Here is a 13,816-nt window from a genome sequence, read left to right as displayed (position 1 = left end):
ATTATGCGTCTGGGCTCCCTATGTCCTCATGATATACCAGAACAGCTGCTGGCATATTATGACATGCATTCCAATAACTCTTAAATTGGGGGGTCTTTGCATATACTTTTGTGAATCTCCTTCACAGGAGATATGCTGCTTTATTTTGTTAAAATGAGTCCTTAGACTAGCACTAATCAAGCTAAAGTAACATAGTACTCCCAAATACCGCGTTGTTACGCTGTCACTAGAATTAATGCAAACTGAACGGAGTTAACTTTGTTTTTCTGTAACTCTGTTTTACAGACCGCGTGTCGAGACATCTGCCATTGGGGGATGTCAATTTTTTTTTAGTTGCTATTGGCTCTCAAGATATCTACCTATCGCCCAAAATAGTCAACTTCATAGAGACCTTAATTGTTGTATTCACTGGTTAATAAGCTAGTAGCCTACAGGGTGGAAACTGATCAACCAGTCAATATTAAACTATTATCTCCTACACTATGCCCCATAGGTCTCAAGTACTGAAATAGCCACCGACCTGCATGCTGCATGTATACCAGGTGCCCCTTTTTGTGTAGGAACCCCAAGGAATGAGGTGACCTCCTTAGTCCCCTCCCTATAGAAGTTTTGGGAAGAATTCTCAGCTTTGACCCAACCAGTCAACATAATTCCTTCCCTTCTTTTCTTTATTTTCTTTCCTTTCTTTTATTCAAACTTAGTGTAGTTCCCCTATACTTCACTCTACACAACTACTGTGAAAATAGGAAATCCCCATTTCCTTATAGGGTAGACCAACACTCAGAATAAAACCCCAGTATTGTTCATAATATACTGCATGCTGTTTTATCCCTTTTAATAAAGTCTACTTATAATCTCAGGAAGTTTTCATTAATGAAATTAAATTATGGATCAGTAGCATTAGCATACTATAGGCGTAGCATAGAGATATGTTCTTATGCCATGGATTTGCTAACATGATCTATTGCTTCCCTGAGTTCATTGATTGTGCTTTTATCAACTACTTCTTTTCATAATCAAAATATCATCAGTAACCTTTGACCTTTTGATTGTGAAATGGGGGATTTGTAGTAGACGAGGGGTATAAAAGCACAATATTGAGCTATCATATCCAGCTATAACACCTACAGCATTGGATGATCTAATGAACAAGAAGTAATCTCTCTCTCCCATACTGACGTCACATGCACCCAGTGCATGTAAGTGGAGGAGCCGGACAGTTATAGCCTGCAGAGGAGTCTTCTGACCTATTGACCCTCAAGAATGGTCAGCATGCTATACTGACCAGATCAGACTGACTGTCTGATCAAAAACTGCCCATGGTAGCAGAATTGTGTGCACAAATGTACACGCTCTTACTGAGAACTGTCCAATTCCAGATGATTGGCCTTCATAGGAAATATACATTCTATTGACTTGTTTCCCTACAGACTCAGAGACTCAGTCCCATGGGATACCCTTGTACCATAAAGACTTGATTCCATTCAGTTGGATAAAGTGTCATCGCCACAGATCACACCCTGACTTTGGATATGTCATAAAGTTCCAGTCATAAAAGCATTCATTCACAATTCCTTGATCATTGATTGGAAATATGACATTCACTGTACAATAAATGTAATTATTGCAGATTGTGTGTTATGTGAAATCTAAAGCCATGATAAGTGCATGAGTACACCTTTTCCCAAAATGAACTTCAAAGAGACGTTTGCCTCACAACAACATGTTGACAACTTCTGGGAATGCAACTTGAAAGGACTTCGCGTCACAAGACATCTCAATGTCTCCATCTTGCAATGAGAGTGACATATGGTAACTGAGCCATGCATTGCACAACGAAGAGAGCTATATAATGAGGAGGCAGATGAAGCCCAGTCAGGATAAGGATAAGGATAGGATCCAGTATAGGTTAGGATCCGGAGGAATTCAGAGGATCCAGGACCCTGATGGAGGGAGAGGAGAGGAACCAGAAGGAACCAGAAAGAAGGATGTCTGATGAGAGGGTCTTGGCCACATCGCTACACAGACCAACCCCGACGCTCTGACCTGAGCATCCCAGACGATCCCAGGCAATCCAAGGCACTACAACGAGAGGCTCAGGGGTTATTTACCCAGACGATCCAAACCCCTGCCGCCTGCCACACAACGTCTCTCCCTCAGAAGACAGACGACCCCAGTCTGCCTCTCTCTCTCAAAGCTCTCAACAAACCAACACTCAGGAAAGTGATGCATTTACATCAAGTTCCTAAGTTCATGGCAAAGAACATTATCAATATCAGATAATTTCATTATCATTTGATTTGTTTCTTAAATTCTATTTGAACCTGCATTAACCTTTGTTTAAGAATTCGTTTGATTATTGTGATCCATTCTACTAAGTTTGTATATAGCTTAGGTATGGAAATAAATTGATTCATATTTTTAAACAAGTCTATTATTTGCCCAAGAGTTGAACTTACTGGTTTTTGACACATGCAAAGTAAAAAGGCTATGTAATGGAAAAAGATCTCTTACCTTCAGATTCCATAGATTTATTGAGATAAAATAATAAAAGATTATTTTATAATCTTTTTAATTATTTTATTAGTGGTTTAAACTTAAGGGTTAAATACAAATTAATCTTGTGCTTATTCCTAAGCTCATTTCACTGGTGCCCCTTCTAAAATTCAGATTGATTTGACTCTTAATTTTGAAAACTTATAATTCAGATTTTTGAATAATTAACTCATAATTATGAATTCCACTGATATAAAATCTACAGGATTAAATATATACAACTACTACATATGGCTTGTGTATATAGGTCGGAATGGTATGATGGGGCCAGACCAGAGATGGCCTCAAAGTCCCTCCCTTCGTGGGGCACAAAACTGTGCGGGAAAAGACGCCTGCTCTAAGCAGCATCTTTCCGCTTCTTGACGCTACTGTCTGGGTGCCCTGTCTGAGTGCCCTTCAGCTAGCTGCCTCCATGCTTCCCACTGACATCCACTTAAAGTTCGCTCTGAAAGAATATATACCTATTCAAAGATTTGTGCCGCATTTTTACGATTTTTCAAAAATAGTAGATCTGCTATTTTTTAATAGCTAAAGTATAACAGAATGCTTGAAACACCAAAAGGGGTTCCCGCCCAAAATGGGTTAAATAAACACTGATGGTTTTACAGTGTAGATTGGGGCCACAGTCTGTGAACCCAATCTGTAAAACCATTCTGTAAATCTCTTCGACTCACAGAGATAAAACAATGGTATCAAATGGGAGTCAGTGGCCTAATGCATATCAAACTGTGGGTCCTTGAATGAAAAAAGGTTGAGAATCACTCTAACCAGTACAGTCGACACAGCTAAGCTATTTCATTATTGTCTTTAAGTTTAGATTGTGTTTCTGATGATGTATTTATTGGTATTTATTCTGCTGTGCTGTTTAATCCTTTTTGTTTGCCTTTTCAAGGAGCGGTTGTATTTGCCCCCTGCTGGGGTCAAATATTGAAAATTGAATAAAAAGATTTTGATAAGAAAAGGAAAAGAGAATCACCGTTCTGGTCATTAGCTGTGGTGCCACCGTACCTGTCCCTATATCAGGATGGCATGTACGGAGGCAGTGACACGCTACTGGGGGCTATTTCTGCTCCCTTAGTCATAGGTTAGGTTGGGAGACGTCACTCGATCACGTGAATCTTGGTTCTAAAAGATTCTGCACGGAATGTGTTCATTTCAGAATTCATTACATCTCCTTCGAGAGGAGGCAGTATTAATTGTCTTGATTAATTGTGTTAATTAATTACCCACATGAACCCTCTATGCTATAGCGTCCCTATTCTGGGCATGTCATAATAGGCGAACATTCAGTGAAAACACGACTCACAATTGTCACGTTGTGAGTTTTTAGATTTGCTATTTTTGGTGAAGAGATTCAGTGTAGAGGGGAACAGGAGAGAGACATAAACCCCTGGGAGACCCGAGTCAATGAAGCAGCTGCATACAGGTTGAAAGGGACATTTCACCGCTGGAAGGAACTGCAGTCACTCAATGTTAATAGTATTTTATTTTTAACAGTAGCATCATTTGAAATGTGCGACTTATATGGCCAGAAAAATAATGAAGTCCATGTGTTTGACTAGGGTTTGACTGGATTGCTGAATTCCTACAATGACCATAATGCTTTGGTGCACTGTGACTTGTAGTCCAGGAAGGAAGTGAAACCACATTTTGGTCATGAACATGGCGTCATGACTAAAATATCTAAAAACAAATATTACACACATACAAACCGCAAGAAAGTATTTCTTGTGTCCAAAACATCATTCAAATAAGATCTGGTTGCAAAAGGGGTGAAGTGGCCCTTTAAGACATGTGATTAATTTGGCTGTTAATGAATTGACTGGCATATTATGATAAACCACAGCCCCTATGAATGCATTGGAACAAAATTGCATTAAAGGAGAATTCCAGATTAGCCATTTATCTGGTGTTGTTATATAACGAGTGTACAGGTGAACAATTACATAACATCCAGAGCGCAGCACAGCTGCGACTGTGCACGCTGGGTCTTAGGCTAAATAACTTAAAGCTAAAAAAAAAAAAAAAAAGAATAATACAAAATCTACACATCTGCCTTTCTTAATGAACAAAGTCGTTGCGCAGTGTTTTGTCCCAAAGGGACTTCTGTAACAAGGCGAACGAGCCCACCCAGCGCGCATGCTCTGAGCTGCGGTCATCTACTGCTGGTTGTTGGATATGATACGATCCACCTCCTCAGGAGACTTGGCTCATATCTGAACCCATGATTGAACCCGTTGCCCAGGCAGGATTCAAACCCACCACCTGACACATGAAAGGCATATGCTCTAACCGCTCTAACCAAGCTTGAGGCTTCAGTTTACTTCAGTGTAATTGAAGGTATTAAGGTTAATTTATATGGATTCAAATTACCTCAGCAACTATGCTGCTGTCTGCTCTGCTCTCTCGTATTGCCAGGGACCCGTGGTGGACTGTAACAAAGTATATTTATTTACTTGATTACTGTACACACTTAGGTACATAACTTACTTGAGTATGTGATTGTGTATGTATTTCTTATATGCTTAGACCGCACTACATTTCAAAGACAAATATTGTATTTTTGAGATTCTGGGGGGAATTTCTGAAAACTTTCAGGAGGATCAGGAGAAAAATATAGCAATGCATTGATAATAAAAAGAAAATGTACTTTGTGCTTTTGAATGCACGTATTAAAAAGCACATTGTTACAGTACTTTTACGGTAACCCAATGACAAATTTGACAGAGCAACTTCCACTGGTGAGTCGTGACCAGGAGTATACTTTGACTCAATTACAGAGGGTTGAGTACTCACTTGGTCCACCACCATGCCAAGGACATAGGAGTATACTTTGACTCAAGTACAGAGGGTTGAGTACTCACTTGGTCCACCACCATGCCAAGGACATAGGAGTATACTTTGACTCAAGTACAGAGGGTTGAGTACTCACTTGGTCCACCACCATGCCAAGGACATAGGAGTATACTTTGACTCAAGTACAGAGGGTTGAGTACTCACTTGGTCCACCACCATGCCAAGGACATATACGGACAACGGGCTTCAATTATTCAGCCATCACCTCTAATGCACACTGTCACATATGTCATTGCCTATGTACTGTATGTTCTGATATTATGTAATATCTGTCCGTCTATATGAATACGTAGACAGTGATGTGTGGTGGCCGTGCCAAGGCTGCCCGTTTTGTCCTATTCCATTCCACACAATGACACAACCGTCATTAAGGCTAAAGTATAAGATGTGCATCACTCGTGGACATTAACTAATCACATTTACTCACGTACCGTATAAAGTATTTCTCACTTCTTGATACTTTATAATTTATAATTACTACTGTAGTACTACTTCAGTACTACTACTGAATGTTTAGTTACTGTACTTTGCAGATTTAGATTATTAATTAAGAAAAAGTCAGTGATTCTCAAAAATGTTCTGGGTATGGGGGAAAGTCACATACTGTGAATACATTACTGTATCTGACAAAGACAGAAAGATACAGTATAAAGATACTTAGTTCTAGCCTATATAAATAATGCCCATTGCACACAACAATTTAATTCACAATTATTAGTAAGAAATACTTAGTATTCTTTATTTTGATCCACGTTAGCTGCCAGGTAGAAACTATTCTTTTTGGGATCCACACAACAACAAAAACAAATTAGCAAGTCACATAACACATGTACACTACCCTGTAACAAGTCTTAATAAAAACACGTTCAGAAGAATTAAAAGTAAAGTAAATAAAAAAACAAAGCATCACAACAGGTTGAATTGCATATTTGCATTTCATTGTGGTTGATTAGGTTGGTTATGGTTAATTAACATTGGGTTAATGTGGTAGTGTTGTTGTTGTTGTCGTTGTTGTTGTTGGTGTTTTAAACTTGCCTTGCCGGATAATCATACAGTAGATGATAATTTATTCGACATTGTGATGGCCCTATCCATTACAGATCTGCAGACTGCATACTTTATGGTTTTGGTAATTAGATGACCCCTGATAACCTGCATGATACCGGTATAGTGTCACTTTGTTGATCTCTCACATTATTTATTTGTGAGCGCAGACAATTAAATCGAATAGCAACCTCTCCTGTACTCTGAGCCATGAGACACAAAAAATAGCCGATATACAATCTCACAAAGTGTCGCGGGTGCGACGTATTGTGAGGTTGTATATCAGCTATTTTCAGCATGTGACACCACTAAATTGGGATTATTTTGAGCTACAGTATTTGGAGTTTAGACAGATTTTCTGGCTACACCCAATATGATATAAAAAGGGCCTGTGTCACTAGCACTCTAGTCCTACTATTTGTCACATACATGTATGCAAATGTTCTCCACATTTGATTTGTAGTAAAGACTGGGGTAAGAAAAGAGGAGCATCTTCTGATTCATGATATCCCTCTACCTTCTCATATGTACAGTAGGCTATTTTGTAACCCATTTTTTCACCCAGTGCCAATTGCCTAATGGCCGCTATACTCCCTCTGCCAACAACAAGTCTGAAGACCCACCTTTTCAGACTCCATCATGGCCCATAGCACTTATCCTACCCCCTTAGATAGCACTTTTTAGACTTAGATAGCATTTGAAACAGACTTATAGCATGTCATGTAGACAGCACAATAATTGCATTGTATGTAGTCATAGCACATCATAGTACATATGTATAGCATAGTATAGTATATAGTTAATATGTATAGTGTCATTATATAGATATGTTCTAGTTACGTTCTTAGCTTACGCATGTTTCTTGATAAATGCATTTTATATATGTGATACTTTTGTTCTTGCCTAATGTAAGTCGCTCTGGATTAAGAGCGTCTGCTAAATGCCTAAATTGTAAATTGTAAATTGTAACCTGTGGGGAGAACCCCGAACTGAGCTCATGCATGCTTCCTTCAATGCATGAGGAGTGAGCAGGCCGCTTCTTATCACCTGACAGGGGGAGTCTCCCCGCTAGGACGTAGCGCATGGAAGGATTTGAACATGTTATTCCAATCAGTTCCTTTCCCCTCCATCCGGCGCCCCGGCTGACAAGGGGGAGGCAGTATAGAGACCAGGACCTACCCTAGGGGAGGAGAACATGCAAAGTGAAAACAACTCCACACATAGCCTATATAGTATATACCTTCTCATATTTTAACTTAAGTACAATTCTCCCATGATAACTACCTATCGAGTGAGACACCAAGCACATTTTTTGAATGATATGGCACAGCTGATTATCATCATTATTAGTGGCATGCTACTTTTGTTTTTTTGCTCCATTCAAAACAAGCCTATTCTCACAATGTGTGTGCAAATGAGTGAATGTAATGCAAGCACCTTGGAGAAAGGGCTCTATATAAATACAACATTCATCATTTGCATATATGGCATGTCATTTAGTACAGTAAATATTGAAAGAGTAGCGGCCCAACACACCGCACTGGGACTTTCCATGAGAAGGCTGTGTATTGTGTAGAGAACACAGGCTGGATACAAGACACTTGTTCTTGTTGGACTAAACTATAATGTAAGCGTTGTGTTGGAGTTTATAAATGGCTTTTCAATATCAGTGTTGGAACTAATGCCCTTACATTAAGTTACTTTAGGCCTACATAAGGAAACTACTTTTTGCTGTAACTTGTAACGTAACTCTTTACATTTTTCCATTCAGTAACGCCATTATAGTTACTGTGTTTCCAATGGGTGAGTTAGTAGTTACCCACGTTACGTAATGTAATCCAAAAGAACCGTCTCCTTCTCCTGCCAGTGCGGAGTCTGTCATGACATGGTGCGCTGAGTGCGCTCCAAGAGTGAAACACATTCTACATGAGAAAGAGAAAGTGGCTTCCACAGGGCATAACATCGTCATAATGATGACAATTGGTCAACATAGCGTAACATATAGGGTAATTACTTTAGGCCTGTCTGTGCATGGGCAGGGCATCAGTATTATATCCATATATTGGCATAAGTGTTCTATTCCTGTTTTTTTTTATAGTAGAGCTTAAAACAACTGGACCTTTAAAACCTTTATTTTTTATAAAGTAAAGTAACTAGTAACTAGTTTCATAATTTAGTAACTAGTAAAGTAATTAGTTACTTTTTCAGACTAGTAACTATATAACCAATTACTTTTTAAAAGTAACTTGAACAACATGCACTGTTCAATATACATAGTTTTGCTGTTGTTAATCTTGGACTTGAAATTTATTCCATTCATCAAGTATTCTCTTCGTTTTTGGATACTTTATTCACGGAGACGGAATGACAGATGACAATCAGGGGGAGTGAAGTCCCCATTACTTATTACTTTAAGTAATTCCTTTACATTCATATCAGCCGGCCCGGACGGCTGGCGTAAAAAGAAAGTCAAGTAAATGGCCAATATATCTGCCAAACCGATCGTCTTGGCTCTAACGCAAATGGAAGTGTTCTCCGATTAGATCGTCACTGATGCAGACAGAGGTGTTCGATCAGCTTTGATCTGGCCCTGTCCAGTAGTAGATTAGCTGTTTGTCAACAGAGAGCCAGGCTTTTATTGTCGTTCGCATTCGGGTAGAAAAGAAAAGCCTGGGGAAACCGATTGAAAAATCTGGAACTGAGAGTCAATTTTTATTTCGCTAACCAATAAAGGCTCATACATAGTCTGGATTTTCGGTGAGGTGACCACCGAACTACAACATGACGTCACGAGCCGCGGTGAAGAGCAAACCACCGCCACCGCCCCAGCCCTTCTCTCTGTTTTTACTCACCACCGCTCAACATTATTTCAGCTCCGGTGGTCAGCTCACCACCGGAGCGGTGGTCACCTCACCACCGAAAATCCAGACTATGAATGAGCCTTAACAGTCTAAATTTGGTGATGTCGGTGTTCTCCGCTGTCTTCTACAGGGGAGTGTTGGGAAGGGCGCTCAGATCGGTGAACCAATAGGATCCACCGCCTGTTTTCGCCGGAACCCGCCCCTCTACACCAGAAATCACACAGGCTGGGGCAGCCTAGTCAACCGGTTGAACGCCGTCGATATCAGCCTTTCACTGTCTCACCTCTGACACTTTCCATTCCTGTTGGAGCTTTGTCACTTTCCACAGAGGTGTCCAGCATAAGCTTTGTGGTGAACAGTTCACGTTTCAGCCCAGCCAGCTTCAACTCTGTCCGGTCAAAGTCCACGAATCATTGATGCTCTATGTCTATAGGTAACCCCATAGGGTCCCTTCACAGCTTGTCCTGATTTCAGCTCATTGACATGCTTGGGCATGTCCTTAGTCTGACTCTGTTGAGTCTTTTGGTTTTGCTTTCCCAATTTAAGACATTTTTAATAATAACTTCCTAAAAAAGGCAAAAAAGTGTTATTATCATACATCATCATGACGTAAAATAGACACTATGACGTAAAATTGTCCATTCATTGTCAATGGGAATGTAATGTTTGTGTAGGACAAAGTTTGTGCACATACATCAAAAGATGGACATAGGAGGGGCTATCGCCCTATGTGAAATAGACGATCTTTACAATGTTTATCTCTGTTGCTAACGAGAGTTTACCACAACCATATTTGGGCATGGCTGACTCTTTGTGACCTTTTTGTGGATGGACCCCATATTTGGGCATGTCTAACCCTGAATTTCATATTTGGGCAAGGCTAACATGTATGTACAATGCAGACCCCTGCCTTAAAGGCTCCCCAAAACTCTTTAAACAATTGTCCATGCGTCACAAGAGCAGATCAGTTCCTGATTACAGTCAGTCAGTACTAATATCTTACACACTATTGGCATATCAAATAAATCTCTAATCGTTAACTTTGAAACCCAACCATGTTGACTGGAGAATCCTAATGTCACATAAGTTCCCTATAGAAACACACAGTGGTTCAGTGCCGATGCAAGACGTAGAAATCGCAGTTCTCCGGGGCTTTTTAACATCCAGCGAGAAGCAGGAGCGTTTCAGCGATGGCGTTGTGGGCCCGCTGCTACAGTCACTAATAGAGGGGGACTTTGAGGCGGTGCTGCTGAACCCCCAGATGCTGGAACTGATGGGTGGAGGAGATGACAGCTGCGGGGACATAAAGGACATGGAAGCCTACATGGAGAGACGGGTCCTGGCCTTCTTGGCTAAAGGTACAGAGTGCGACAAGGCCAACAGGCAGCTAACTGTGATGGTTCTGGCGGTGGCCTGCCTACACCTGTTTGCCCAGAGTAACTGGACCGGTCCTCCTGTCTCCATCCATGTTCCTGACCTGCTGCCTCCAGCTCTGCTGTCTTCCTTCCCCCGGCCCCAGGACCTGACTGATGCACTTCACAATAGCCTGCTTCTGGACGGAGAGTCGGTGTACAGCCTGGTGGCGAATCCTTTCCTCCTCCTCTTGGCCCGAGTCCTCCTGCACAACTGCTCCTCTAAGATGGACAGCCTCCAGTTACTGCCCTGGTGGACCTTGCGCTACGTTAAACTTCACCAGCAGGTCTTGGAGGCCTGCTCCCAACAGCTTCTCACCCTGGCCCAAAGCAGCATGGAGAAAGTGACGAAGTGTGAGATTCTGTTCTCGGACAGACGCCACAGGAACCTGGCCATCCAGTTCCACCTGGAGTGTGTTTACACCCACCTGGCCTACTATGAATACGAACATGCCAAGGAACACATCCAGAAGGCCCAGGAGCTGTCTGGTCTGGAGATGGGAATGACTGGTGCACTCGGGAAGCGGACCCGGTTCCAGCAGAACTTCTTGGCACAGCTCCTACTGGCAGTCAAGCAGAAGGACGATTCACCCATTCTGGCAGATTCTGACGAACAGACCCTGACCCCTACCCCAGTTGCCAACCTGCCAAAGGACAATGACCTGCACGATGACACAGTGCTGAACCAGATCAACCTAGCAGAGCCAGATCGGTACAAGTTGCCTGACCTCGGTGCCGAGGAGCAGGCTCTCATCCTGGGTGTCTGCATTGACTCCCAGAAGAACAACCCAGTCCACAGACTAACTGAGGAGGAACTCCTGGCCTTCACAACTAGCATACTGTCTCAGCCAAAGTTCTGGGCCATAGAGGTAACAGCCCTTTGCCTCAGAAGCAAGCTGGAGAAAGGCAGCTCCCGGCGGGTAGAAAGAGCCATGAAGCAAACCCAGACGATAGTGGATCACTTTGAAGACAAGAGCTGCCCCGTGACTGAACGCCTCAAGGTTTTCTACTGCTGTCAGGCTCCGCCCAGGTGGGACGTCCAGAAACAGCTAGCCAGCCTGTTGACAGACCTGGGCTGTACGAGCTCGGCTCTGCTCATCTATGAGAAACTGGAACTGTGGGAAGATGCAGTTATCTGCTACGAGAGGATGGGTCAACATGGCAAGGCAGAGGAGATCCTGCGGAGGGAGTTGGAGAAGAAGGAGACTCCAAGTCTGTACTGTCTGCTGGGGGATGTCAAGAGGGAGCAGCAGTATTACGACCGGGCGTGGGAGCTCTCGGGTGGGCGCAGTGCCCGTGCCATGCGGTCCAAGGCCCTGCTGCACCTGCGCAACAAAGAGTTCCAGCAGTGCGTGGACTGCTTTGAGCAGTCTGTCCGCATCAACGTCTTACAGCTCGGGGTGTGGTTCTCCCTAGGCTGTGCCTACTTTGCCCTGGAGCGTTGTGAGGGTGCTGCCAAGGCCTTTCAGTGGTGCGTGAGACTGGAGCCAGATAACGCAGAGGGTTGGAGCAACCTCTCTGCAGCTTACATTCGCCTTCAGAAGAAGGACAAAGCCTTCCATACCCTGAAGGAAGCCCTGAAGTGTAACTTTGAACACTGGCAGATCTGGGAGAACTTCATCGGCGTGTGCATTGACATCGGGGAGTTCAGAGAAGCCGCCACGGCCTACCACCGTCTCATGGACCTCAGGGAGAAATTCAAAGATAACCAGATTCTGGAGATTCTAGTGCGGGCGGTCGTGGAGAACCTGAAGGATAACCGCGGCGAGCAGATGGCGTCTCTCCGCCCCAAACTCAGAGAGCTCATGGGCCGTGTCACGTCCTGCCACAGCTCCGACGCCCAAACGTGGCGGATGTATGCGCAGCTGTACGGCGATGGCCACAGCACTGACCCAGAGGATAATGAAAAGGCACTGCAATTCCTGTCAAAGGCTCACCGTTGCCAAGTCCAGGTCAGCGGCTGGGAGAAGGACAATGCCACCTTCAAAGACATTATAAAGAGAGCCATCCACATGGGACACGTCGCCATCGGGTGCAGCAAGAAGATGGCTGACCCCCAGGAAGCTCTCCAGATGCTCTCCTCCACACGCCTCAGTCTGAGGTGTCTGGCCACCAAAGCCAAGCAAACGTACACTGAAGTGACCACAGGACAGCTCAGTGACAACCTGAGGGACAGGGTCACAGAGCTGGAGCAGCTCATCGCAGAGCTGCAGAGCCTGAATGGCGCCCTGCGTAGCCAATCAGAATGACATGCGCTTTCTCCATTCATTTCTATGCAGAAAACACAATTCAACCAATTAGAGGTCAAACTATTGTAACTAAACTGAAAGTACTGTTAAAATACAATGATTAGTGGCTGGCTTATATTTTTCCATTTCTCCAGGACAGCTGTTTTCTTACTCCATTCACTTCACAATTCTCATCTTTTCCAGCGATACAGTCTCTGTCTCACGGTGTGCGACCTGGTATCATGGTAACATAACTCCTAATATTGGCCACATATCTTCAATAGTTGCTCCGTTGATCATCCAAAATATTCTCCCGCTGACTGTACACACAAACGCACAGTGTTCAGGTTCAGTGTTTTCCGTGCCATGCCTCTGTACGAGGCTAGCCTTCTTTGTCTGTTTGTCTGTGTGTTTGTCCAGAACTAATATCATGAGTGTAAACCCTATCCCAACCCTACTGGCAGTCTGCCAGTAGGGTTAGGGTAAGCCACAGCACCAAGGGATCACTATTGTAAAAATACAAATACACTTGCAAACATTTGCTTTCGTAAAAAACAAATAGCAGATGTATACAAGCTCACAATGTGCTGCAATATGAAATGTTGTGAGTTTGTAGATCAGCTATTATGAACAAATACAGCATATAGGGCTGAAAATGCATGTATTTCTGTGTTTTTTTACACACCGAACCCTGTCACTTAATCAGGATCGTCAATCAATAGTTGCTTTGTCATTTCTGTCATGATGTTGTCCACCCACAATGTTTGACTGTATGGTAGTATTGGGTCTATTCAAGCATCACTACAAATGTTCCTTACCAGAAAAACATTATGTCAGATAAATGGTCTCAAATCTTCAG

The 13,816-nt window shown here is 42.8% G+C and overlaps 1 protein-coding gene across 1 annotated transcript; it reads left to right on the top strand.

The window, feature by feature from the left end:
- Positions 1–10,437: 10,437 nt before the first annotated feature.
- On the top strand, positions 10,438–12,978 carry LOC306941068 (tetratricopeptide repeat protein 27-like; the record flags this gene model as incomplete). The annotated part of the gene is made up of 1 exon (XM_079526373.1): positions 10,438–12,978. One exon carries the CDS (start codon positions 10,438–10,440, stop codon positions 12,976–12,978), a length of 2,541 nt encoding a protein of 846 aa, XP_079382499.1.
- Between the last annotated feature and the right edge of the window lie 838 nt (positions 12,979–13,816).

This window comes from Electrona antarctica (genome assembly GCF_951216825.1).
Source record: "Electrona antarctica genome assembly, chromosome: 17".
NCBI lineage: Eukaryota > Metazoa > Chordata > Actinopteri > Myctophiformes > Myctophidae > Electrona > Electrona antarctica.
This window is presented reverse-complemented; position numbering and strand designations above follow the sequence as displayed.